This window comes from Salarias fasciatus (assembly GCF_902148845.1).
Source record: "Salarias fasciatus chromosome 7 unlocalized genomic scaffold, fSalaFa1.1 super_scaffold_4, whole genome shotgun sequence".
Lineage (NCBI taxonomy): Eukaryota > Metazoa > Chordata > Actinopteri > Blenniiformes > Blenniidae > Salarias > Salarias fasciatus.
In genome coordinates, this window is record NW_021941229.1 from 24,871,826 (window position 1) to 24,899,823 (window position 27,998).

Here is a 27,998-nt window from a genome sequence, read left to right on the forward strand (position 1 = left end):
GGAGGAGGAGGAAGAGGAGGAGGGAGGGACAGGAAAATGCCTTTCTCTGTGGGAGACATTAGCCCTGTGATCTCATGAATATATTACACAGAGGATCATTGAGCAATGAGGAAGGTGCGCGGCGCTGCCAGGTTGTGGCCTCAGATAGCTTGTTATGGTGATTTTAACCACCTCGCCGGCCGCTTGTGACCACACCAGCAGTTCACAATAAACCCTGCCTGGATTTAACGCCGCTCGTGTTGTGGTAATTTGCGGGGAATGTGATTTTTTTCTTTCTTTTTTCCTTTTTTTTTTTTAAAGCCCCAGCTGTGCTCGATAAAGCGGTCATCCAGCAGCCGCGTCTTGCTAGTAGCCTCGACTGCGACACTACCAGCGGCGGCTAGCGGCTAAGCTAACCGTCTCCAGACCGACCGAGCGAGCGAGCGGGCGGCTTCAACCGGCCGGGCGGCACACGACGCGAGCAAGGTAAGCCTCCCCGCTCTCCCCCCACCATCTCCTGGTGTTAGTGGTATCGAAGGCCGGTGGTCAGGCGCTCGCGGTTCGGTTCACCCGTTTCTCGGCGCTGCGCAGCCGCCGCCGCCGCCGCCGCGGCTAAACGGTGAGCTAAGTAGCCGCTAACGGCAGCCGGCCAGCGGCGCACAAACCTCCGAGTCACCGTCACCCCGGCCCCCTCCGCGCCTCCTCGACCACCCCCGGGTTTCAGGCGTTGAAATACCCCCTCCAACCAGTTAACCCCGCGCAGGTATCTAAACCGTCCTCGCCGCGGCGTGCACGCCGCACACATCCCCGCTGCGGCGCTTTGTTCCCGGCTGCAGCAGCAGCGGCGGCGGCGGCGGCGAGCCGCGCTCCGGTCGCACCGAGCCCGTTTCTGCGTTTCATCGTTCGCCTGGGTGCTTTGTGCGTTCAAACGCGGGGACGGATCGTGTGTTTAATGCGTGTGGAGGTAGACTCCGGCGGTCTGTTTGGTTTTTCTCCCCCTCCTCCTCCTCCTCCTCCCCGCTGGTTGTGACTTCCTGGAGCGATCTTGGGCACAATAACATGTTGTCTTGGCACGAAGCCGCTCTGGTCGTTAGAACACTGGATCCGAAAGAACAGAAGCCACCAAACATCCTCAAAACGACTCTGCTGCTGTCCTCTTCTGCTGGCTGTCTCCTCTATCTTAAAATTCTGCATGTGTGCGTCCCTGCTGTCTGTCATAACGTGTTGGTTTTGGGTCACGGTGACCAGGTTAGTCAGAGGAATGTGGCTGTGAAGACTAATCTGCTGGTTCTGCTGGAATGACACCAGGATCGATGAATCGGTAAACACTGAAAAATGATGTGCTGGACTCCTGAAATGTCTTTGTAGCAGGGTGGAACTGGGTGTAGCAGGATGGGGATTTACTACAGATATAAAAGGACAATCAACATTTAAGCACCGAGTCCAAAATTATGATCAGTTTCATGATAAAAATGTGGTTGAAAACAAATCTGCAGTCTGTTGGCGAAGCTGTCGTGACACCATTGTAATCGTTCTGAAATAATGTGGACATTCATGTGAATTTTTTTGTATTTACTTTGAATGTATCACAGAGTTGAACTTGCTGTCGTATGGGAATTTACTACAGAAGACATTCCAGGATACATGGGTCCAAACGCTCTTGTTTTGATCAGACTAGGTTTGGTTAGGATCAGTAGATACAGTCATAAGACAAATAGTTTAGGGATTGGTCAGTGGTCTATATTTTATTTAGATAAGAACTAAGATTATGCATGTTAAATTTAGCACAAGTGGTTCCCAGGCTGGAGGATGAGTCTATAACAGGTTGACCGCTACAACAGTGGAATATTTCTATGCAGTCCAGTCTGTCTCGTTTCGACCAGACTATTCTTGGTTCTGATCATGAGACCAGCTGACACCAGGGTCAGTGAACGATAATCATCCCAAAGTGATGTGGACTCACATGTGAAGCTTGTAATATGGTCAACGCTGCATTGAACTCCGTGTCCATTCACATGGAAATGGAAGAAATGCGATGCGGTTGGCATGCCAGGCCACAAGTTGGTGCCGCTGGTTGTTTGTCTACTGAAATCATACAGATCCACGCAGAGAGCAGTACATGATATAAGCACTCACCAATGGCGACGAAGTTCTAGCTTTTAAATTGGCGGCGTGGCAGCGTTTTGGCTTTCTGGGGTCAGAAAACAAACATAAGGAGAAAATAACGGACAAACCACATAACCACCTGCAAATGTGCCAGTTAGATCATTTATTGAAGATGTTTTCTTCATAGTTCATTTTATGTGAGACTCATTCTAAATAAAGGCTTCTTTATTAGATTTCTGTTCAGAAAAATACTCTTCTACAAGGAGAAGTAAATTTGCATTGGCTGGTGCCTTCCAGTCAGTTGCTGTACCTCAGGAATAAAAAGTTTGTTCCAATTTTGAAAGGAAGACAATAAAATTCACTGTTGGATTTAACAGAAATAATATTTCAGTCATAATTTATCTGAAAAATTATTCTGCTAAGGAAAAAAGAGTGAAATTTTCAAAAAAGTTGCTTTTCCAGTAGCTCCAAGCACCTTTGTCGTGTAAACCGACGACCAAAATGCAATGAAGGTTTTTCCTTTTCACTTGAAAGTGTTGGTTAAACGAGGCCTAAGTATTGATCTGGGTCTAATTTGTGTTTGTGGTGTGAAGTTATAACAGAGTTGAGCTGGACGTAACAGAATCTGAATCTACAGCAGATTTAAAAGGATAATCAATCTTTGACTGTACAGTCAGTTCAGTTTTCTCATAAAAAATGTAATGAAGCACAATTGCTGCTGATTGAGGCTTGATAGCAGGATTGATCAACGGTCAACATGTGGACTTGTGAGGGCAGGTAGATTTTTCTAATGTAGCATTTTACATTTAGCTCTGTTGTTTTCCTGGCTGGAGGATGAATGAAATTATGAGTTTTAGGTTGACAATTGTCCCAAAGGTGTTGGCTCTACTGGACCGTCGGCTGAAGCTAAATGAGGCCTGTTTATGGTCGGGGTTTATCATAAACATTCTCCATTGAAGACAGCAGTATTGATGAGTTACATTTCATTACAATATGAACTGAATTTCAATCGGTGTTCTCACTGTAAGGACTGAAAATATGAGTTTGACATTTAAATAGTTTCTTGGCTTTAGGATGAATGTATATCTCTTAACAGCGTGGAAATCAGTGTAACAGGGCGTATGAGTTTAAGGGACAATCATTAGACGGTCTGAGACACAGAATCTAACACAAGAGGTTTCCAGGCTGAATGTTTAACCTGGATATGGGATAATTATTACCAGGGAATCCAAAAGGTCTCTTTTCCACCCAACAGTCCAGTTTAGACTATATAAGCCTTGATTACAATCAGTTTAGTGTGAAAAAAGTCTTTCAGCTTGAAGACCAGGTAGATAAATGGTCAACATTTTGAGTTTTATCTCCATGTGAATTGCTGTAATTTGAAGATGTGAATCATGAGTTCAGGATGAATATTATAGATTGCACTAGATGAGCCTCGATCAGGGTGCATTTAGTGTGAAAAATGGTCTTTGAACAAGCAGAAGTTTAACAACAGGGCAGTTGAACGGTTGATGGTTTAGAAAGTTTAGTATTAAGAATGGAGTCATATCAATTTAATCTGATGTACCCGTGTAGGACTCATGAATGATACAAATTCAGTGAATCTGATGATTAGAGTCTGACATGATGGATAAACTTTGTGAAGCATAAATCTTGAACTCAACAACTCGACTTGTCAATCACCTAAAACTCAACAGACTTACCACTGCTGATTTTGGTATATTTCCCATTTTGTGTTTACAGATGTGGACTAGTTTGGTGCTAGTTTTAATCTGATTTCAGCCTGGTCTGGTGCAAATTGGAGACTGGTTCTGCTGCTGTGTTCCATGATTTGGATCTAGTTTGAGCCTGGTTTTGTTATATTTTTGTAGTTGTGGGCTGCTTTAGGGAAATATCATGTTGGTTTTGATATAGATACAGTATATATTAGTTCAGAGCTGGTTTTTGGGGAATTGCAGTCTGGTTTTGATGAATTTTTCTTTTAGTTTGAGCCAGTTTTGGTGCTGGTTTTGTTGTGTTTTTGTAGTTTGGTTTTGGGTATAATTCGACCCTGGTTTTTGTGTTTTTGTAGTTTAGTTCTGCGTATTCTGTTATCAACCATGCATAGAAAGGGTTCTAAATTATGTCTGACAAATAAAACTTAGAACGTAAGTACAAATCAAACAGTCCTCATTTATCAAACATGCGTACGTGGGTCATCTGCACATCACTAAGTAATCCGCGTTGATAAATCCCACTTGTTGGGAAACAGCATGAGCTTAAGGACTGGAATAAAGTTAAGGTAGAATAGAAGCTTTCACATGTTGAATTTGCTTAGAATTCCACTCTTGAATGAGAATAAACCTGCTGGCATATTCAAAATTAAACTTAATTCCAAATCAAGGTTTAATTTGGAAATAGGCATTTACATGGTCATTTTAAAAAGGAATTCATTTTATTCGGAATGAAAGAGGAATTATAAGTCCCATGTAAACGCACCGGTTGTTTGGCAAAACTTCAGTGAGAATTTATGGACGTTTCAACCAGCTGTTGGCTTCTTTTAGAGCCTTTCAAGCCACATATGAGACTGCGTTTGTCTAAAAGAAACTACAAATTGAGCATTATTAATTAAAGCAAACAGAGGACTTATGCTGCGTTTGCTCCTGCTGTGACTCTCTTCTTGCTTTCTACTTGTATTTTTATTATTCTACTGTGAGATTCTGTGCATGAACATGGTCAGAGTTGTGCTTATATTTACACATATTAGTAAGTATAAGTAGAAGTTGATCAATTCCAGACTTTGCGTGGGAATATTCGTACACACTCATCACACACACCTGCTTGAACGCACAGTTGATAAAGGAGACCCCTGGACTTTATTTGCACTGGGTTTTGGGTCTAGTTTAAAGCCTGGTATAATTTTTTTCTGGGCTAATTGGAGCCTTTTTTGTTATGGTCTGAGCTCCTTCTGCTGCTTTTCATTCTTTTTTAATGCCAACTTTCTCACTACACATATACAGAAAGGGATATTGTCACATCAATACAGACATAAAGGAAGTAAAGTTTGCTTTTGTGACACATTAGTGAATCTTCCCAACAGCAGCACAGTGTGTGTTTTCCTTTTATTTATTTATTTTTTTTATTTTGAAGCCAGGACGGCTCCTCCAGACTCATTTATCGCTCCGTCTTTTGTCACAGCGAGAGTCTTTAATCCCTCAGAAAAATAATATCTTGTCTTTTCAGCGAGCTGACACCCGCACCCTGCTGACGACTGTTGCTCGTCTGCATTTAAGAGCCCATTAATCGGTAATCTCTCAGCTCCCATTGAGACTGTTAATTAGTGTTTTTATGAAAGGCGGGTTCAGAGGGGGTCAACCAGCGCGGCTCGTAGGTATCGTACCTGATGTTTTCATTAGGCCCGGGCTTCAGCAGCTCATTAACTGACGTTGTTGTGAGCAGACATTAAAACCTGAAATGGCCAGCAACACAACAGGGGTGGAGCACGATATTAGAACTAAGCTGCTGATAACCTGAAGTTTATCTCAGAACCAGTTGCTTCCAGTTTGCTCCCCTTCCTGGATTTCACTGATATTTTGCAGGAGTTTCCTTCAAGTCCATTCACACAACTAAACACTGTTGAAAAACTTTTTATTTTTATCTATTTCTGCATATTTCATGCTATTAGGCAATCTTATGATATGAGATCATATTTAGTATTGTGATTCAGACTAAATAGTTTGTGTTTGATGTTGCAGTAACGATAGATTTGTAGTTTTGTGTATTAATTGTTTAAGATAGACACCAGCGTCGTTCAAAGCTAGTTTTGAATTCTTTTGATGATGGTTCTTTACTATTGTTGGATATATCCGTGCAGGCTTTAATAATGGATTCAAAATATTTTTTTATGCTAGCTTCTGTCTGGTTGGAGACGATCTTCTGGAGTGGTTCAGGATCCCTTCATTCTGATTTCACTGTTCCTTTGGGCAGGATGATTTTAGCACAGGATTGGTTTTTCATTAGTTCTCTACCGACTTTCCTTCATTGACTTGCTTTTCCTGTATTGAATGAAGCACTTCCTGTTTTATAGATATAATGCTAATAAGTATGAAATATTCAACACCAATCAACTCGGATACAAAGCCATTTTGGTCTGCGTAGGAAATAGTTGGTAATGAAAACCAAACAGTCCCAGAATGAATGAATAAATGAATGGCATCTTTTGAGAAACAACATCATTACATTTTGAGAAGTCGTTCTTCATTTAAATATATTTTGTACATTTGTGCCAAAACAGGATGGTCTGTCTTCTCTTTGGACTTAAACTGAATTTTATTCCAGCTTTATCATTTTTTCTTTTTATATTTGTGCCTTTGACTCCTGGCCCGCTGTGACTAGTTGACTCGGTGTTATTGTGGCATCAACAACCACAATATGCATGTCGGCAAAGACTGATGTAAAATCCAAAGAATATTTAGCTTACTGCCATTGTGGCTCGAACACAGACTAGTGGGAAAGAAGATGGACGGATGGAAAATTTAGCCGAGCAGTGGAGATGGCTACAGGTTCATACCAGAAGGTCTCGATATTTTCAAAAAGAAGGAATAAGTAAAGAAAGCTCATTCAATTATATTAAAGCATTTTTGGAACTACTAAATGTAAAAGTTCCAAGCTATTTAGAAGGTCCAGAAATGAAAAATATTAAAGATTTTCCTGGCAACAGATTTAGCTGTTGACGAACCAAAAATCTGATTCAAAGCTCATCCAGTTTAGAAAAAGAAGATTTGTTGGATCCAGATTTGTTGGCGTTTGAGTGTTTCAGTGATGGAATGACCTTCCTGAAGTCTTTGAGCTGTCGGTGATTGGCAGCAGATCTTCTGGCGTCTGTTGTGATGAGCTGCATCGTCTCCCTCAGAGCGACTGGATCACAGCGTCTTTGGGTAAATGTCGTCGATTAACTTGAGTGTGGCTAGCTAGCACAGCTAGCTTAGGAACCCGCTGGTCTCTGCAGGTTTGCTTCCAGATGATGTGGTTCTGTTTTTATTCCCTCGAGCTTTGAGCGCTGTTTGTGTGGATAGGGACTGATGGCTCTGTAGCTCCGACTAGTGGTTGGCGGTGGTACGACGGCTAAGCAGCGGCCACAAATAGAACACAAATTGGTTTGACCAACTGAGAATTCCAGTGACTACTGGTAGATGGATGCTAAAAACCTTTTAAACGTTATCTTCTGTCAGGAAATATTCATTCATTTTCACAAGTTACATGAAGCTCTGCAGGTTGCAGACAGACACTGACATTTACACCGGTGAGTCACCAGTTACCCCCAACCGCGTGGGTTTTTTTTTTACTGTGGCGACAACTCAACAGTTGTAAAAACAGGGGACTTCTCACAGTGAAGCTAAAGCGCTAACTGCTACGACACAGTATTGCGCCCTCCTTTAAAATCAAAATAAGAGTCCATCTTAACGCTGTTGTGGATTTACAAAACTCAACAGAAACTCCAGGGATCATCCCTTGTTTCCGTCTTTCTGAAGTTATTTCATAACTCTTTTTGGTTATTGTGAAATATCTACCTGCTGGGCTGGTTTCAGTCACGTCACCTGCTCCGGCAAGCTGTTTCCTACACTGAGAACTGCTTGAAAATGATTTAAAAATGTATAGAATGGTTAATTCTGATAACTTAAACAACATAAGGATTTCAGTTTCTTTTAATTAGAAGACATTAACAGGCTCTTTGTAATGACAAGTGTGTTATGATGCTGATCTGTCCTTGATCATGTATATTTTGTTTTATTTAAAATCCTTCAGCAGTAAACTCTGACACTCTTGTTGTCACTCATCATTAAGCTTTACAGACAGTATTCAAATTTGTTTGATTTTTTTCTATAACCACCATGAAAAAAAATCAGAAAGCAAAGACAAAGGTGTTCTCTGAAAACTAAAAGGAGCACACACTCCCTAACTAGTGTGACCTCAGTGGCGGCTAACCGCAGTTCTCCATGAAGCCAACATTTAATCCCTGACAAACAAAGGCAAACTTGCAGTCGTGCCACCACTGCCAAACCCGACCTGTCGGTCAATCAGCCCTCCGCCGGCTGAGCTTTGGAGTGATTGGTTGAATCGGAGAGGGGGCGGGGCTTGTGCCAATGAAGCAGGAAAATAAGTGACGTTTTATTAAACTCTGAACATTGGAGGGTCATGAACGACTGATTCCCTCCGCTTATGGTTCCAGACCGTTCAGTCAGCTCTCTGCCAGCTGATGATGTGTGTGTGTGTGTGTGTGTGTGTGTGTGTGCGCCCGCTTGTTTTTTTAATTGATTAAGTGGCAGAGGGAATATTTAATCATCTTTAGCGACTGGCTGCCAACACGTCCTCCCCTCCAGCAACTCATACATACGTGAACATTAATGGCCGTTACCGCAGAGTTGAATTGATGATGGGTTTAATTGAAGCTGATAGAAGCTCTTTGGCTCCTGATATAATCAGCCGCTGTAACAATAGCTGCATGCTTTAATTAAATAATGTAGCGGGATTGATTGTTTGTAACAGCGAGCATCAGGAGCTGCTCTCTTGGTCTGAGGTAGTCGGAGCGTCTGAAGGTTTGTGATCAACATGTCGTCTTGCCTTGTGGGGAGTCGAATCCAGCGTTTTCCAGCAAATAGTGAAGTTTTTGACCTGCGCTCGGTTGTGTCTTGATCATGCTGTCTTGTATCCTGGGTATCATGATATTGTCTTGTGAGTTATTGCGATTGTGAATCAGAAAAACAAAGTTGAAGATATTGTTATCATCCAGTTCAGAGTAAACATGTATTCCATCATATTGCGATGCCTTTGTTTTGATACAGTCACAAAACCAGTTTATTTTCATGGCAACATCGGCTTTCCTCACATTTTGTGTCCATTTACACGACAGCGGCGCTCGGAGCCACTGAAACTGGCTCCCAAAGTGGAATTCCTCTGAGATACTCGGACTCCACTGAGAGGCGGGAGCAGCGCTGCCACTGCACGTGCGCTCCACCGCCGTGGTCAGTAAGTCTTCTGCTAGTGCGCAGGTAACAAACATGGCGGCGTTCGGAGTGACATGAATCTCAGTCCATGTTGTCCTGGGACCTGGCATTTTTACAGTTGAAAGTCGCCCGTAGTTTCAATCCAACATGTCCGTCTTTACATATGAGCGAAAAGAGTTGGATTACTCTTCGTATGAACGTCTGTGTTCTCAGGCGTCCTTTTCAAAATGAAAATGCCAAAAAAAAAAAAAAGTATTTTTCCTCTTGAAGTGTCATGTGAACGGGGCCTGAAGTGTTTCAGACGTTTCACTGTGGATGTTGAACCCAAATCAGTCGATCAGTATCAGATCCGTGACGATATTAGTGGATTTTTTGATTGAACTGTTTTCTAGTCACCTTCCGTCCACTGAAACCCGTTTGTGACCTCCCGGAAACGGACGAATGGCAGCGGCGCCGTGAGCAGCGTTAGCAATCCAGCGGTTAGCGTAATCAGCAGGCTGGAGGTACGGTCTGACCTCGGCGACCCGGAGCTGCGACCAGCGTTACCTGATAAACTGATTAACCAACCGAGAACTGCTGATGGGAGAAAACCTTTTCACAGAATGAAACTTATCGTGACACATCTGGATCTGGTTTTGGGTCTGACTGGTGACTTTAGACGTCTTCATTTTCTGTTATGTTTACTGGTTTGATTATGGATTGCGTATAAAATGCATGTTAAGGCTTCCTTTTCCTCTATTTAGCTGTGGTTCGGGATAGATTGACCTGAAACGAATACCGATGCAATTGTTGCGGCTCAAACTCCGGCTTCCTGTTGATCTGCCTCGCCGGACTGAAAGCAGCCCCGACAAAGCTGCAGCTATGAGGATGGGAGGGTCATCCGAGGGCTGACGGAGCGCCTCGGGTGCTTCTCTGAGCTGCCAGTGTGACGGCAGGACAAGAAGAAGAAGAAGAAGCGAGCGAGGGAGGGAGGGAGGGATGGATGGAGAGGGGGAGCAGCTTTCTGGCGAGGGAAATGTCAAGCAGCGGAGGTCAGCGGAGGCGAAGAGGCAGCGAGAGAACACACAGTCACAATCGTGCCTCTGCAGGTACAGCGTGTGCTGCCGCCGCTCATGTTCAATTTCAACCTCTGATAAAGCCAGACGTCCCCCCCCCCCCCTCCTTTGTGTGGCTTGGATGCTCAGCTGTGATGGAAGGCACTCGGTGTGCCGTCTGCAGAATGACGATGCCGTTTGATAATTCAGGTTTGGTGGTATGAGCAGCGCCGCCTCCTCCTCCTCCTCCTCCTCCTCCTCCTCCTCTCACTCTCTTTATACAAGATGTTTGGTGTGTGACCCAAATCTGGAGTGGAAATCACAGAAGGTAGATGTTGGAGGCGCCCCTGCTGCCACAATAAGTTGTGTAATGTAGCGGGATTCTGACTAATTGCTCGCTGGCCGCCGATGTGATGATTGAGACGGTTGAAGATCGATAAAAGCGTGCGATGAATCAAATCAGCGGAATAAAAAAATACATTACAAAACAAAGAGTGGCGAGCGCAGTCTAGTTCCAGAGCGCCGCTCTTCTCCCTTTGATAAACATCCTACGTCACGCGTCTTTTTGATCGAAATTGCGATTTCACTCAATGCGATCATGGGATTGCAAAAGCGTCATTTTTTCTGTGCAGCTGTCCTGACTGACCCCGGAACTGCTGCGGACGTCTACCTGTCGTTTACTTTTGGGGGCGGGGTTGAGTGGGGGTCAAAGGTTATTTAGTAGTTCCTCTGGACTTTAATGAATTTGCATCCTTGTTTCTCTGCAATAAATACATTTTAGAGGCAATTCTTTGGAGTAAATAACTTCTCAGTATTGCACTGAAGTTTGATTTGAAGAAATGTCGCAAATGGCAATATCTGCCAGAAAAAGCAAGATCAAATCTTTTCCCAAAATCCTTCAGTCCTGATACGTCTCATTTCAGTGTTTGCCGACAGTCATCCGTCTCTATCAGGATCTGTCGAGATTTAAATTCCGTTGTAATGTACTCTGTGTGATGCTAATGGCGCTGAATTCAGTAATGTTCATGGTTTATCATAATTTAACATGCAGAACTTTCTCATATGTAGTTTTTGTTGGAAGAGAATTGAGGTTTGTGATGATGTGATGTGATGTGAGCAACACTTCCTGCTCCTCCTCTTCCTCCTCCTCCTCCTCCTCTCCTCACATCATTATACAAGATGTTGGGTGTCTGACCCAAATCTGTAAAAGTGCACAAACCAGAGAGAAGAAACGGCGGTGGGGGTGGGGGGGGATGGGAGAGGATGTTGGAGGCTGTGATGTTGGGAAAATTAGCATGTCAGTTGGTCGCCGTTGGATAAAGAAAATCATTAGGAGGAGGAGAGAAAACATCTGGCGTCGACGGAGGTGCTTCATCCTCCCATCCAAATCAAAGCCCCCTCCCTCACTCTCTTCCTGCGCTCACCTCTTTGTGCGTTCCGATACAGCCCTGGGTTTATTAGCTTCTCTTTTGTGTCCTCGGAAACGCCACCCCGACTCCCATCTGCGGCGTTTCGCTCTCGTGACGGAAGCATCTGTTTCTGCAGGAAGGTGGAGTAACAGCAGGTCAAACCCAGAGCAGCGGCTCGGGTCCACTGCAATACGCCGATGATTAACCACTATTCAGACAATTAGCAGACTAATTGGATAATGTATGTTCAAACCAATGGAATTTGAGTGTTTAATGTAGTTGTTAATTGATTGTAAAGTAATAGATTAATAGTGAATTAACTTCATTGCTCGTGTTTAGCTGTTCCTGTCACAGAAAGTAAATAACAATGAGTCCAGGATGCCACAGTCTGATCAGTGTCATTAGATAAATGAATGAAATGAGAGATTCCATCCGTTTGGAATACACTCACCGACGTTTGAACAAGCTTGTTGCTTTAAGTGCTTTTTAAACTTTTAACACTGTGACACACTGGAGAGGGTTAAAAAAACAGTAAACATACTGGAGAAGCATGAAGAAGAGTTGAAAGAAAACTCAATCACACAAATTAATAAAATTTAAAATCCAAAAACAAAACGACACATTGCATTTACAGTTGAAATGTGAAATTTGTTTAAAAAGACAAATATATATTATATATCTACAGCATTGGAGTTTTCATAAAACTCCAAATCATAATATTTAATTAAAAAAGGCAAAATAAAAAAATTCAAAAGCAGTTTGTTAAAAGATGAAAATATAATTCAGTATTGAAGTGTGTAATAAAAAAAATCCATAAAACAATGAAAATTGCATGAAAATGTCTGTTAGACAAACAAAAATTGTTTAAGGATAAATATTTATTGTAAAGCTATAAAGACAAATTATCATTTATTGTAGAAGACTACAATTTTGTATAATAAAAGAAATGGTCAAAATATGGTAAATTGAATGAAATTCTGTCTGAGCGTTTTGACTTTTCCCGGACGTGGACGTTTGGTTTTCACGTCTCGCTCGGCGTGACGGAGCGGCCGCTCGCCGACGTGAACAATGAAGACGTGAGCGTGTGATCCTGAGAGGAGAGCAGAGAGAGCGAGCGCCTCCTCACATCCCCGTTCTCTTAAATTCCTTTTGAAATCAGCAGGCTAAATTTAGCCGGCTGCCCCCCCTCCTCCCCTCCCCCCTCCTCTGCGAGGATCGCAGCCACGGCCGTCAGCGATAGGAGAGCGTTTTGATGCACACACAGAAAGATTAAAGCGGCGAGTGGGAGGGCGCTGCCACGTCTTTGTGTGGGCTTCACTCATGATAAATTGTTGCTGTGAGAGCATCTCTGTTTTCTTACGTCTGAACCCCCCCCCCCCCTCTTCTTCTCCTCTCAGGGCTGCCACTTCAGGACAGTGGGGGCTCTCGAATGATCCCCCCGTTCATCCGATGAACCCCCTCAACTCCATGAAACCCTCCCTGCCTCCCACTCCACAAAGGTACACACACACACACACACACACACACACACACACACACACACTCCTGGCACGCACTGTTGTCAACCCTCAAAGCGCAGAAAAAGATCTGGAGGACTGAAACAGGTTCAACATCTAACAATAGAAGAAGAAGAAGAAGAAATCCCTTTTTGTCTCGAGCTGCGTTCAGGAGTAACTGGGAATTTCCGACTTTTTCGCCGTCTTTGTTGTAAATATTCTGAAGTAGAATGTCGAATTTTCTGATTTGTAGCTTCTGCAGCCGCCTGAATGGACTGAGATCAGTTTCTGTTTGCAGAACTGGATCAATGCAGCAGTTTCCAGGAACAGAAAGGGGGAAGTTCTTCCTCTGTTGTTTGTTTTCATGAGTTAATCTGAAATTCTGACTTTCTAATTACAGAAAACCAGAATTCTATGTATAGAAGTGAAATCCGAACTTTCAGTGACTTTACAGCCATGTTTTTTTTTTTCCCCAAGTTTATTTCATATTGTTGACATGAAAACAATAAGCATTGATTGTTCTTTTGTTCATTCAGGCTTTAGAATTCTAAGACTGGAATTCTGACAGATGATTCCGAGTTAAGATGACATTGGCTTAGCATCAGGAGATGGACGGCCTCAACAACGAAAAATAAAACGACACTGTTCCTAATTGTAAAGTCTCAAAGCTCTATAAAACTCACTTCCGCTCAAATGTCATTTTCTTGTGCTCCTTTGTTGTGAATGTTCTTAACTTAAAAGTTGGAATTTCTCAGCTTGTCAAACTTCCACGATCCCGAACGAACCTGGAGATCAGTTTGTTTTTGCAGAACCGGATCAGCGAAGGCGTTCCTGCAATCGAACGACAGAGAAAGAAATTCCTCTTATGTATTCATGAGTTACTGAGAAATTCTGACTTCCCCAAAAAAAGGACTCGGACTCGGAGAGGTGACGGTCCTGGTTTGAGGAAACGGGATGTTAGCGAGGGGATGACCTCGGTAACCGCCGGGCGGACGGACTCTCCCCGCCGACCCGCTGCTAACTGGCCTCTCCTGTCGCCCCCCCCAGCAGCGACGGCCCCTTCCTCAATGAGCCAGTCTCCTGGCAACCAGGAACCAATCAGCACGCGGGATCTCTCTCTGTAGTAACCACAGTGTGGGGCGTGACCAATCCCACACACAGCCAGGTAACACGCACACACACACACACGCACACACACACACACACACCTCAGTACTTTATTACAAGATGTCAATATGAATTTCACAAGTTTATTAAACGTGACTTTAAAAGATTTTCTTTGAATTTGCCTTTTTATTGTAACAAATTTCAATATATAACAATTTTTTAACCATTTTTCTCATCATTGGTCACATAAATATACAGAAACCTTCAAGTAACCCAAATGAACATAAGTTGAATATGACTGTTTCAGTGAGTAATGTGATTTTCAGCCATTTTTCTTACGGAAACAGGATCTTGTGAAGGTTAGCAGACCAAAAGAAAGTACTAACATCACCAGTTACTTCATCAAATGTGACTTGAACAGGTTTTATTGAGAAATTCTAATGAAATTAATGATAATAAAGAGCCAAATTCACTGTTTTTAACTATTTTAGATCCATTAAAAATAAGCGAGCCTTCAAGTGACACAATTAACAATGAATCACATTTGACTTTAAAATTATTTTGAATTTATCTTTATTTTAAGATATTTTTATAGCTTTATAAGATTTATTGTAAATGAACAGTTATTTATGTAAGTTATTTTAAACTGAAATGAATTGAAAAAAATAATCAGTTTTCTTTATTCATGAAACACCAAATCCACTCAACATTTTCTTTATTTCAAGCAATATTCGCATGTGAATGTTTTCAAATGTATTTGTTTCAGTAATTCCTAAATTGTTGTAACGGTATTTTATTTTTTAAATCTCTATTTCCTGTCTCATGTGACTTCTGTTTATATTTTCCTTCTTTTTTGTGGCTTTATTTAGGATATTTTGTGTCTTTAGGTTCTTTCTGAACACCTTTATTTGAGCTTCTGTTTATTTTTCATGTTACTTTACTGTTTCTGGCTGGATTTTTATTTTCTTGGTTTGATTCATTTTCAATTTGAGTTTTTCCAGTATATTTTTTCCAATATTCTTCATGGATTATGTGGGTTTCTTATCTATTGTCTGTCATTTTCTTCCTCACATATTTTCCTTTCAGATCTTTTTTTCCTGTATTTTTTTTTTTCTATTTCCTTGAGCTTTCAGCAGATTGGACCCTCGCTTTGCTCCTTATGTGTGAATTTTCCTGAATAAATCTCAGAACGGAGTCCGGTCGTCACAAACGGCAGATGGAAGCAGTCGGAGTCGAGCTCATTTTCTTTGAAAGCCTCGTTTTTGAGGGATCGGTCGAAGAAAACCAGCCTTTTTTTTTTTTCCTGGAGAGAGAGAGAGAAGTTATCAATGAAGTGACGGCTGCGTTCTGTGGGCGTGCTCGTAAATACAACACTTTGAGCCGTTCTCAAAGGTCACTCCCACACTTCACTGCCAGTGGGAGTGAGCTGACAGATAAAAATCCCTCTCTCTCTCTCTTTCTCTCTCTCGCCTTCATATGAAAACAAAAGACGTCCCATTTCCTTTCAGTTCCAGTCAAATCCTCGTGATTCTGATCCACATGAGACGGAACAGTTCCCGCTTCTCCAGCCGGCAGGATGAGGTTTTCCCAGCTTTTCTGGAGATACGAGGAGCAGAACTGTGTTCAAGTTTAACCCCCCCCCCTTCTTATTTGTTTTACGTATTTACTTTTTTCATGTTTTACATTGAGTTGGGGAAACGGTGTGTTTAACTCCACTTGTATTGCATTATTGAGATTGTTCTAATGCACATCAGTAAAAATCTTTAAAAAAAAAACAACAAAGACAGTTAAAACGTCCTCGATGTGATTAAATTCTTTTAAATGCATATAAACTCCACTTGAAAGCAGCCTCCACTGCTCAGTTAAAGATGTAGAGAGAACATTAAAACGGTGTTTAAAGCTTTACCAGAGGGAGGGAGGTTCACTGCCTCCGAGCTCCAGCAGGTCCAGACCGAGCGCCAGCCGCTAACTCGCCGCGTCTCATCCTCCCCAGGTGTTTGGTGGACACATGGGCCCCGGCGAGAGCTCCGGCGGTCACATGATGCCCGGCGGCAGCCCCGGCATGGGCCCCGGCATGGGGTCCCAGTTCATGGGCCAGCAGTCGTACGGAGACGCCGTGTCCAAGGGCTACGGCCAGCCGGTCATGTACGGGCGACCCAGCGCCGGCTACAACCCCGCCCCGGCCTACGGCGGAAGGTACGTCCCGTCGCCGCGTCCCGGAGGCCCGCGAGACGCCGCGGCTCCGCAGAGACCGGCAGCAGAAACGTGGTCTGTCTCCGCGGCGGTCATAATGTTGTGGCTGGCGCCCGAGTGCTCTGTTGTGGTTGAACCCACTCAGGCTTTAAAGGTAAACTCTGAATCACGGCTGCGTGGCGGCGGCTCTGACTCAGGCTCGTGACGACGCGTCGCTCGCCCTCGCTCTCTCTCTCTCTTTACGCTCGGTTCATCGGGTTCACTGCCCACTCTCACCCCCCCTCCCTCCCCCTCCCCCCTCCTCTCCCTACAGTTACTCCGGTAACAGCGGAGGTGCCGGCCTGGGCGTCCGCCCGCCCTCCGACTTCACCCAGGCCGCCGCCGCCGCCGTGGCGGCCGCCGCTGCCACGGCAACCGCCACCGCCACGGCAACCGTCGCCGCCATCCAGGAGAAGCAGAACCAGGAGCTGAGCTACGGCCAGGTAAACGCCGCTCCGGAGGTCCCGAGACGCAACGCTTTCAGAAAGACCGAACTACTGAGATTTCACTCGCCTCACATGTTGTCTCAATAAAACAGGAATGAGGACGTGAACGTGTGAATATGGAGACAATGAAAAGAAATCACATCATTTGATAATTATATTCCTTCATTTATGTTCTAAACTTCCAAAAAAATAAGAAAAATTGTGAGAAAGAAGTTGAAAGCAATCGGTGACGGAATTACAGAATAATTCCCTGAATAAATCAATATAAACTTAAAAATTTAAGGGTTTTTTTTATCATGGGAAATAAAAACAGACGGAAAAGCCAACATTATCAATAACAGAAGGAAAGAGGTGTGCTGTTGTGATTGGTTTCATATCATTCAAACAGTCCATTGTGTACTTTTCTTTAACATCTACTTGCGTATCTATTTCTTCCAATATATTTTAACTTATAGTGTCCTCTGTGAATATATCTAGTTTAACATGTGTGGCAAATAGGAAGAAGTAAAACCTAATACTACTACTACTCCAATATTCAAAAAGCTCATTTTAAATTCATTTGTTTTCCTAAATCTTAACATATCTAGAAGTACTAAAGATAACTAGCAGATAGAACTCGTCTCTTTATCAGCCACTCCTTCATTAACTTTCAGTCAGGTTAACCTAATTTTTCCTGTTTAGGTTTGTAAACGTCAGGAGAAAAACAATGTCCGTTTTGCTTTAAAAAAAAATTGACATTTTATAATCCTAGTTTCAGAATTTCTCCCAGAGAATGTTTAACAGATGAAACCTGAACTCTGAGTGCCGGAGTCTGACCGTTTGAGTCCCTCTGAAGAAAGATCGTGATCAGACGTCTGCTAATGGCGGCGGTCTACGGTGGGCCCCTGATACTGGTCTACGGTGGGGCCCTGATACTGGTCTACGGTGGGGTCCTGATACTGGTCTACGGTGGGGTCCTGATACTGGTCTACGGTGCCGAGTCCCGGCTGCTCCTCACCCTCCTCTGGGTTTCTCCCGGGTTTCTCTCTGAAGCCTCTCTGGCCGTTGGGTGACTCAGCGCTGAAGTCGGGCCCGTTCCTCCGGAGTGTGTTGCTGTGGGCTGCTTTCTGCCGCCGCCACACACTCATGACACATGCTTCTGATTACAGGCCTCTCTCCTCTCCTCTCTCCCACCTCGCTCCTTGTTCTCTGCACTACTTCCCTGCATAGTGAGTCACTGGAGCTGCTCCGCAGAGCAGTGATTGTTTATGTAAACCGTCTGAGGAAAGGTAAATACCTGAGCACCGGCGGCACCTCGTTCAGCCGGAGTCGCCCCGGGACTCGGTCTTTAATGAGCCACATTAGTAAAAGCAGGATGCTGAGGAGTCGGGAGTCGCAACAAGTTTTCAGTTTTCTCCTATTTCGTTGCCCGATATTGATCATTTTAAGTAGTTCAAGCCAAATCTGCAAGTACACAGATAACAATCCTTTTCAGCAGTTTCATTTAGATGTCGGACATCAACAGTGAAATTCAATCTTGTTCAATCAAAGCTCAGCTGTCGGGGAAGAGGAATTCAAGTGGAAGTGTTTTAGAAAGTTGTTTTCCTGCTGCTGAGGGTTCTGTCCAGACGGCCTGTTAAGACGTTGAAGCAGGCAAATGTAAGCAAAGTGGAGGAGACGGCGACTCCTGGTTGACCTGGAAATGACTCCGTCGCTCCCGTTCCTATCTGGAGGTGGATTCCAACGCTTAGTGACCTTTAAGGATCAGTGATGAACTGTCTTGTGTCTCGCGGTGTGTGATACGAGTAAATAAAAAACCGACGGCGGTCCTAGACTGCTGTTAGTGGCTGCTGACAGGTCGTGACCCCTGTTGACCCCTGTTGACTTGTTTTGACAGTCGAGATGAACTTCAGGGACATTGAGTGTGAATATCAGAGCCGGTGTTCTGATTCTTCCTGCTCCCTCAGTCAGTTTGACCCTTGACCTCGGCCGGCCGGTGTTTTTCCTCTCTCTCTCTCAGATGGGCGGAGCTTACTCCTACAGCACCCAGTTCCTGTCCACTCGGGCCCCCGCGGCCCCCCGGGGATGAACCCCGGCGGGATGGTCCCCTCCCGGCCCGGCCCGCCCCCTCCGGCGGCGGCATGTACCCCACCCACCCGGCGCAGAGCAGCGGATGCCCAGCACGGCGGCTACCCGGGGGGGCAGGCAGGGCCTGAAGCGGCCCTTCCACTCGGAGGTGGGTGCAGCATCCCGGACCCGGCCGGTCCCGGTCCCGGTCCCGGTCCTCCCTCCCGCCTCCGCCCCGGTAATGACTCCCGCTCTCCTGCAGGGTTTCCCCGGGCAGCAGTACGGCTCCGGGGGGATGTCGGGGTACCCCAGCCAGCCCCTGCAGTACCCCGCCGGCCCCCAGCAGCGCTGCGCCCCCTCGCCCTCCTACCCGTCCGGCCGGATGCCCCACATGGGGCAGTACGGCGCCGCCTCGCACAACCCGGCCCAGTTCCCGCCCGGCGCCGGCCAGCCCAACCCCCCGCAGTACTACAAGGTGAGCGGAGCTCACCACCCTGACCTCTGACCCCTGACCCCTCGCTCTCTCTGAGGGGGTTTCTGCTCCTTCTGGGCCGTGAGGTTTTATTATTGATACCTTTTCTTTTGTTGACTGATCATTTTCTGATGACAGTTTTTTCTTTTTTCAGTGTTTTCAGAGTTTTTTTTTTGTGATATTCTGCGATGATCTTTTTGTGTATTTACTCTGAATTCCCCCTTCTTTTTCTGGATCTCTCCATAAAACTTATTTTTGGTGATTTTTGCACCTTTTCGTCCTCATTATATTAAATCGGTTTCAGTTTAGTTGCATTTATCGGTCGCTTTAAAACCTTCTTCTTTCTTCAGTCGATTCTGCATCATGTTGTTGCTGGTTTTATATCTCGAACCGGCAGTTCAGGTTTATTTGTGGTGATTCTGTGTTCTTGTGGTTGTTACACTTCTTATTCAGATCTCTGTGTTTTCCTCTGTTCAGTTTAGCCTCTCATGTCGTCATTTCTTCTTTCTAGTCATTTATTTCTTGTTGCCGCTCTGCTTCCACCTTTTCTGTGGTCGTGTTTGTCACTCAGATTTATTCTGTTTGGCAGTGTCTTTTTTTTTTTTTTTTTTTTTTTTCTTGGTATCTTTTTTGTGTTTTTGAGTGTCTTTTGGTTCAGAGGCCGTTCTGTCTTAATGTTTTTTCCCTAAGATCTTCTGTCAGCATTGAAGATCTTCTTTCATATATTTCAGTCTTTTTTGCTTCTTTTTTGTTTCCTGATGGCTTTTTGTGTGTTTTTATCATTGTTTTCCTTCCCAGCTGTGTTTTCCCAGGCTTTGGATTTGAGTCTTCGTCTCTGTGTTGGTTTGTGTTGGTCTCCATCATTTTATTTATTTTTTTTTCTTTCTGCTTCTCGCTGCTCATTTTTCCCTCAGATAAAAGCTTCACCTCATCACTTTTCAGATCCCGTGACTGATGAAATGCGGCTCTGAAGGGAGCCGCTCATGCAGACGCAGCTCGTGTCTTTGTGGTTGAGAATATCGACACTTGAGGGCCTGACGCAGCGTTTTTTTTTTTTTTTGTTTTTTTGGGTTTTTTTTAACCCTGAAGGGAAATCCAGCGCAGGCGGATCAGCACCGGCGCAGCTGTGCCTCTTTTTCTGTTGAAGCCTATTCCTGTCGCCGTGTGCGCCGCTCTATATTTAAATCTCATCTAATTTTGCTTCTTTGTGCCCCAGTCGGAGCCTTTCAACGGCCAGGGCAGCCTGCCCCCTGCAGGCACGGGGGGGTACAACGCCTTCACGCAGGCGGCGGTCAGCGGGGTAAGTACCGGTCCCGGTGGTTCGCTCCGGGTTCCCCCCTCCTCCTCCAGACGCGGTCCTGAACGTCCCTGTCGCTCGTCTCTCAGCCAGGCCGGGGCGGGGTGATGCCGGGTACCCCAGCTCGCCCATGGGAGGAAACCCCACCCCCCGATGACCCCCGGGACGGCCATGCCTCCGTACCTGTCCCCCGGCCAGGACAGCAAACCGCCGTACCTCCCGCCGGACACCAAGCCCAGCATGAACACCCAGCCGCCCTCCACAGGTGAGACCCGCTCAACGCTTCAAACGGAGAGACGCCGAGGGACGGCGAGTTCTGGGACGCTGAAGGTTTTCTCTCTCCCTCCCCCCCCCGAAGGAAACCCGAGCGACGACCTCCGCCTGACCTTCCCGGTACGAGACGGCGTGGTGTTGGAGCCGTTCAGGCTGGAGCACAACCTGGCCGTCAGCAACCACGCCTTCCAGCTCCGGGACTCCGTCTACAAGACGCTCATGATGAGGTGGGCCGCCATGAGAAATCCACTGAAACAGAGCGACTACTGAGAAAAATCTGAGCAGGAAATAATGTTTTACTGTCGACTTCAAAGAGTCACCAGGAAGTTTATTCCACAGGTGAAGAGAGTCATAAGTCCCTTAATTCTAATAGTTTTATTTAAAAAGCCTCAATTTGAACACAAACCTTTCAGAACATCTTGTTTAAATCTCTTTACGAAACGATGTTAAAATAAGTTTAAATGTTCCTCGTCTTTTATTGCTAAAGGGCAGAAACAGGAAGCTTCTGCTCAAAGAGAGAAAGGAAAGATGGCAGCAGTCCTCTCTGAGTTTTAACCCCACCCAGACTGTGTGTGTGCACATGTGCACGTCTCTGTGTGTGTCTGTGACAGCTGTGCTGTGTCGCCCCCTGCAGGCCGGACCTGGAGCTGCAGTTCAAGTGTTACCACCACGAGGACAGGCAGATGAACACTAACTGGCCGGCGTCCGTGCAGGTGAACATCCAGACGCTCTCCGTGTTCGTCCCTGACATGAAAACATTGATCCAGAAGGTTTATTACAAATCCAGAAGCATCCAGAGTCACTGAACTTAAGGAGTAAATGCAGAATTTACAGAATTGTGGTTCAATTTCTTCAATAATGTCAGGCTTTTAATATTTGTGTTCTCGGTTATCTTATTCTCCAGTAATTCTGAGTGAAATGTTAAGTTTTATTAAAGGTTTTCAGGGAACCAGGAAGGGAGAATTGAATCCTCTCAAGACTGACCCAATATAACATTTCATGTAAGCCTCTGCTGTGGGTAGAACAGAGCGGATGGATCCATTTGAGAAGGACGATCCTCCTGGGAAGTGAAGTAGTAAAGGCTGTGACCTGTTTGGAGGTGTTTGGCCTGCTGGTGATTGTTCACAGGAGTCTGATCTATCGGGGTGAATCTTGCGAGCTTTACGTTGGTGTCGTGGCTCCTATGTAGGATCTTACATTGGAGTAAGCAGTTTCTTGAACACAGGACAAATGTAGCAGGGTTATTATGTAATACCATTGATGATCAGTAATATCAATCCTAAGATCCTGATTCCACTCAGCTGGAAGGGCGTCCAGCCGGGTCGGCTTTACTGCAGAGATCTGGTCATAAATGATGGAGATTAATTTCTTAGTCCATCTAATGAAGTTAAAACAAAGTCCAAACTGGAGTTTGAGGGCTGGTTAGGGAATTGAGGCAACTGTTTTGGGGCAAAATGTCTAATCTGCAATCTGTGGGAGTTTGGAAGATGAAATTTGACAGCCAAGTCTGAGAAGTGGGAGGAAAAAGTCCATCAATGTAAAGAGTATTGATGGACAGCAGACCCTCTTCATACCAGTTATGAAATGTTGGATCAGAGCAGGAGGGAGAGTGGGCACAGTGGGGTTTGTGGAGTGGGAGAGGTGACTGAGAGCAACTGACCACAGCCAGAGGTTAGATGAAGACGTCTCCATTTGAGTCCGTTGTAACACACCACGTACAGATTCAGAGTTCCAGAAAGGAAGTCTGACATTGCATGCTCTGTAGTAGTGAGGAAAATTGCGCACTGCTAATCCACGCCTTGGCCTTCAGGAGGTGAAGGACGTCCGCTTGTAACCAGAGATCTGTCTTAATAAATCTAGCATGTTTAGGTTTAGAGGACGTGAGTTTGAGGGATGTGAAATATAAAGCAGGACGTCATCTGCGTACAGTGACAGCTTGAATGTTTGATGTTTCTTGAGAGAATTTTAGAAAACCAAGACAACTGAGGAAAATTGAATTTCTCACAAACAAATTCTTATTAAATTTGTGAAATTAAGAAAAAACATACAAAAATCAACAGTTTGGAATAAAGCCAAGCGCACAAGTGGGGAAAAAAAACAAAGTTAGAAAAACAAATTCATATAAATTCCATTCCAAATTCTGGAACTTCAGACGAGTTTATCAAGACACAGACATGAAATAACCTTGATCTGCCTCCTGTTTCAGGTCAGCGTGAACGCGACTCCTTTATCCATCGAACGAGGCGACAACAAGACGTCCCACAAGCCCCTGTACCTGAAGCAAGTGTGCCAGCCGGGGCGCAACACGGTGCAGATCACCGTGACGGCCTGCTGCTGTGTGAGTGGCCGCAGGAAGCAAAACGCCTCCCGCCGCCATGCCACAACACACAGCCCGGGTCTGAAGGTGTCTCTGTCCGTCCACAGTCGCACCTGTTCGTGCTGCAGCTGGTGCACCGGCCGTCCGTCCGGTCCGTCCTGCAGGGGCTGATGAAGAAGAGGCTGCTGCCGGCCGAGCACTGCATCACCAAGAGTCAGTCCCCCGCCGAAAACCAGTTCTCAGAGAAGTTTTAAAAACCTCAAGAATGTCCCGTTTCAGTCTCGCCGCGCTCGCCTGTGTCCGTCCATCCATCCAGCGTTTGTTTCTCTCCTAACTGAACAGTCAAGAGAAACTTCAGCAGCGGGACCATCCCCGGCACCCCGGGCCTGAACGGAGAGGACGGCGTGGAGCAGACGGCCATCAAAGTTTCACTCAAGTGTCCCATCACATTCAGACGGATCCAGCTGCCGGCCCGAGGACACGACTGCCGGCACATACAGGTGAGGAGGACCGAGCGAGGATTTGATTGGAGTTATTGTCACACTAGTCACAGGCTGGCACTGAAGCTGAGCTCCTCGACTCAAAGCTTCACCCCTCTCTCTCTCTCTCTCCTCTCTGACTCGTCCCTCTGTGTCTGCAGTGCTTCGACCTGGAGTCCTACCTGCAGCTGAACTGTGAACGAGGGACCTGGCGGTGTCCCGTGTGCAAGTAAGTTCCTCCAGCCCGGATCCAGCAGCCGAGCTGAAAGCAGCCCGCTGTGGTTGGAGTCTGACCTGCGGCTCTCTCTCCTCTCTGCTCAGTAAAACGGCCCTGCTGGAGGGTCTGGAGGTGGACCAGTACATGCTCGGGATTCTCGTCTACATCCAGAAGTGAGTCTTTCCGCCGCCGCCGTCCTCTCTACCAATCAGAGCTTACTGACCACATACACCCTCTCCGTCTCCAGCTCTGACTACGAGGAGATCACCATCGACCCGGTGTGCGGCTGGAGGCCGGTGCCCGTCAAGCCCGACCTCCACATCAAGGAGGAGCCCGACGGGCCCGTCCTGAAGCGCTGCCGCACCGTCAGCCCGAGTCACATGGTGCTGCCCAACGTCATGGAGATGATCGCCGCCCTGGGCCCGGCGTCGTCGCCCTACCAGAGTCTGACGGGCGGGGGCAGGAACACCCCCGACTACAGCCGGCCAGGTAGGGGCAACAAGGGTAAGAAGGCAACGCCGGATACTGATCACTTCAAAGCTCCATTCAACCCAGGAAAACCCAGACGCTCGGTACAGTGTGTGGAGGAAGATGCTCTAATCTGGATGTTGGACTCTTTACAACTATATCGTTCATTTGATGTGATCTTTTTCCCCATCTATTAATCAGGATGATTGTAAATATAAATGTGGACTGGATCCTCAGAGTGTGTGGAGTGTTTCTGCTGCTGGGATGTTGAGTGAACGGTTTGAGGCGGCGGCGGCGTTGAGCCTGTCGTCTCTGCTTTTCCTCCAGATTGACCACGGAATCGTTTTATCGACAAAGGTTCCGTCTTTGTTGCCTGAATTCAGGTTATTTATAGAAGCTGCAGCTTTTCTGTGTTGTATAGATGATCAGTGAAGCAGACAGGAGGTGACCCGGTGCTGGAGTCCCCCCCCCGGCCCCCCCCCCTCGCCCTGTCGTTACATAACAGAGCCGCTCCGACCTGCCTCCCTGGTTCTCTAACCTCGCCTTCTCTCTCTGGCGTCTCGCAGGAAGTCAGGGCTTCTCCGGCCAGGCGGGCTTCAGCGACTTCCCCAACACTCCCGGGACCCCCACGCTGGGGGAGTACGCCCCGTCCGGACCCCCGCCGCCGCCGCCTCCAGCCGCCACTCAGTCCCAGCTCCCCTACCAGCCCGACCAGGTCAGACCCCCCCCCCCCCCCCCCCCCCCCTTCTGCCCCCCTCCCCCCACCCGCGTTACGCAACGCCTCTTTCCTCACCGCAACGCCGCCTGCGGCCGCAGCAATGGAGACCCCACTCAGGGCTGAGTGGTCTTCAAAGATCGCCCGAGTATAAATACTCTGAAGCCAGAAGGCAGAGCACTGTCAGCCACACACACACACACGCACACACACACACACACACACACACACAGTAACAAGTGTGTGTTACGTAACTCAAAGCAGCCTTTTCATGGCCTCACACACACTGGAAGTGTAGTTTAAAGAAAGGACCTCGCTTTACCGTCCAAGACAGAAGCCCGACCACAAAGCGGAGCTGCCGGCCGGCGGGGTCGTTCTGGACGTACAGATACAGAGAGATGGAAGCTGCTTCGTTCATCCAGCAGCTCACAGGATTCAGAGCCATTATTCAGACTGCAGGAAAATAAAATACAGTAAAAATGATTCAGTTATAAGTTACATTTATTAGAATTTTATTTTTTCAAACTAATTTTAGTTCTTAAACTATAAAGCAGTGAAAATAACAAACCCTCAGTGATTCTTATTTTAAAGTATTTTTAGATTAAGGAATAATTGGAATGAAGCCATCAGTTTGAACATCGTTGACACAATAAAAATGATTGATCAATCTGGAGGCTGAACAGTTCATGATCATCTTTAAACTGGAATTACACTGAAACTTTAAGTTGATCATCAATTTAGGTTTTTTTTTTTTAATCCAAGTGAATCAAAGGTTTAAAGATAAAGTCTTACAAAGATGGGCTTTTTTTTAATTGGAGTGGAATTTGTTTCAATATTGAAATGAAACCGGTTCACTTTAATCCACATTAATGTTCCAGACGTGTTAAAATATAATCCAGGTTCATGAAAGACTGAACTCCAGGTTAAAACGTGACTTTTTACTTTATTTTACAATCACGTGAAGTTTTTTTTTAATTAAAAAACATTAATTTTTCATGTTAAATAATTTAATACTCCTTCAAAGACAGTTCTGAAATAAGATTTTTTTCTTCATGTATTTGATTTATTTTTCCTTAAAGAAATGGATGATCCGTCTCAGTTTGTAGTTTGCCGTCTTGCTGTCTTGGTTTTCTCCGTCTTCACGTCGGAACGCTGAGCCGTCCTGAGAGGTGCCAGCACCGCCTGTCTGCTCCGTCAGGCTGAAGGGCCTCCAGACGCCGGGGCCCGGTCCGGAGCCTCCAGGCCGCCGCCCCCCTGTCGCCGGCAGCTGCCGTCCTGCTGTCACACACTCCTGCCGGGCGGCCTCTCCAGTCGGCAGGAGAGGGGGAAGTGGGCGGGGCCTGTAGTCCACTTCCTGTTTGGAAATCATCAGAAGTGGCAGGAAGTGGATGTGATGACCTCTGACCTCCTGTGTCCCGCAGGCGGCTCACCCCGGCCGGATCGATCACTCCCACAGCCTCCTCCAGCAGCACGCCTCGGGCATCCACAGTAACCAAAACCTGGCCGACTCCGGCAGCCCGCTGCCGCCGCCGCCACAGCGCGGCGCCGCCTCCGCCGCCCAGAACTCCCGGCTGCAGGGCGGCGACTCCTTCGGCCTGGGCGGCCCGGGAGCGCCCGGAGGAGAGGGAGCCGACCACGCGCTCGACGTGAGTGGAAGCAGCCTCACCGGCTTCAGTGTCGAGTTCAGTTTAGCCAGAACAGGCCTGGAGGTTCAGCGACTCGCTGCTCCCTCTAGCGGTCCACACTGGTATTGCAGCACAGCATCATGTTTCATTCGCTCATTTCCGGCTGGTTGAATTAAAACGCCTGTCTTGTCTCCCGCCGCTGAAGCTTCTCCCCGAGCTGACCAACCCGGACGAGCTGCTGTCGTACCTCGGCCCCCCCGACCTCCCCAACAACAGCAGCGACGACCTGCTGTCGCTGTTCGAGAACAACTGAGAAGAAACCGTCAACGTTCCAGCCTCCGTTTGCACCCTCTACCTGTGTGTGTGTGTGTATGAGATGGTGTGTGTGCGTGTGTTTTTTGTTTTTTTTGTGTGTGTGTGTGAGAGAGAGAGAGAGAGAGGTGTCCTGCTGTGCTTTCTTTCAGTAGAGTGTTAGAGGTGAAGGGAGAAGCACTGACTGTGAGTATGAAGAGAAGCGAACAGGCGCCCAAACCTGCAGACCAGCATTTTAAACTATAGCACAAGTCCCAGGCTGGAGGAGCGACGCCGTTTAGACATGGCTGAAAAACAACAACAGCAGGACAGTCGGCCGGTGGGAGATTCCCGCTTTTGAGTCGGGGCGTTCCGAGAGGCGGTAGCAGACGAATGAAGAACTAACGCACGGCGACGGACAAGCTGTAATCTGTCGCCGCGGTTTCCCGACCTGGAGGGGGCGCTGGAGGTCACACAGGAAGCGGAGGCTCTGCACATGTCACAATAAAGCGTGTTTTGAAGCCTCCCGTCTCCGAAGCGTTGTGTTCAGTCGAGTGTTCCTCTCTCCCCCCCCCCCCGTCGGATTGTTCAGGCCGCCTGCATTCGTGGGATGCTCCGCTCTGCTGCTCATCCCTCGAATGCAGATTATTTTCCAAACATGACACTATTTAAATTTAAAAAATGAGGCAAACGTCGGATCTGAAATCCTCACTTCCCCACCTGAAAACTACAGCGTCCGGCGGTTTGAACTGTCCAGAAAACACTACTGCAGATGTTGACTGACGTCACATGACCCCCCTGAGAATTTCCGTTCCCAAGGCATTCTTTGCCCCGCCCCCTCCACACACACTCGCTCAAAAGTCGGAATTTCCCACTGACTCAACGCATCGGAACTGCAGTGATTCCCAAACTTTTTTTTTTTGCAACTTTAAACATTTTGTCCCCAAAACTATTTTTAAATCAAGAATCTCTTCATCAGCAAAAAAAAAAAAAAAAAATTGGCGTA

At 46.3% G+C, this 27,998-nt stretch overlaps 1 protein-coding gene across 1 annotated transcript; it reads left to right on the forward strand.

The window, feature by feature from the left end:
- Positions 1-22: 22 nt before the first annotated feature.
- LOC115383188 (zinc finger MIZ domain-containing protein 2-like) lies at positions 23-27,990 on the forward strand. Its single transcript, XM_030085280.1, is given in 25 exon segments — positions 23-465; positions 12,909-13,010; positions 14,055-14,172; positions 16,108-16,310; positions 16,621-16,789; positions 18,792-18,825; positions 18,828-18,902; positions 18,905-18,934; positions 18,937-19,007; positions 19,101-19,313; positions 20,527-20,610; positions 20,697-20,718; positions 20,721-20,750; positions 20,753-20,872; positions 20,966-21,107; positions 21,515-21,593; positions 23,087-23,218; positions 23,305-23,410; positions 23,540-23,697; positions 23,838-23,905; positions 23,998-24,066; positions 24,141-24,382; positions 24,928-25,076; positions 26,498-26,722; positions 26,907-27,990. Coding segments are annotated over 24 exon segments (2,697 nt in total). The 5' UTR covers positions 23-465; positions 12,909-12,960; the 3' UTR covers positions 27,015-27,990.
- Positions 27,991-27,998: the final 8 nt, after the last annotated feature.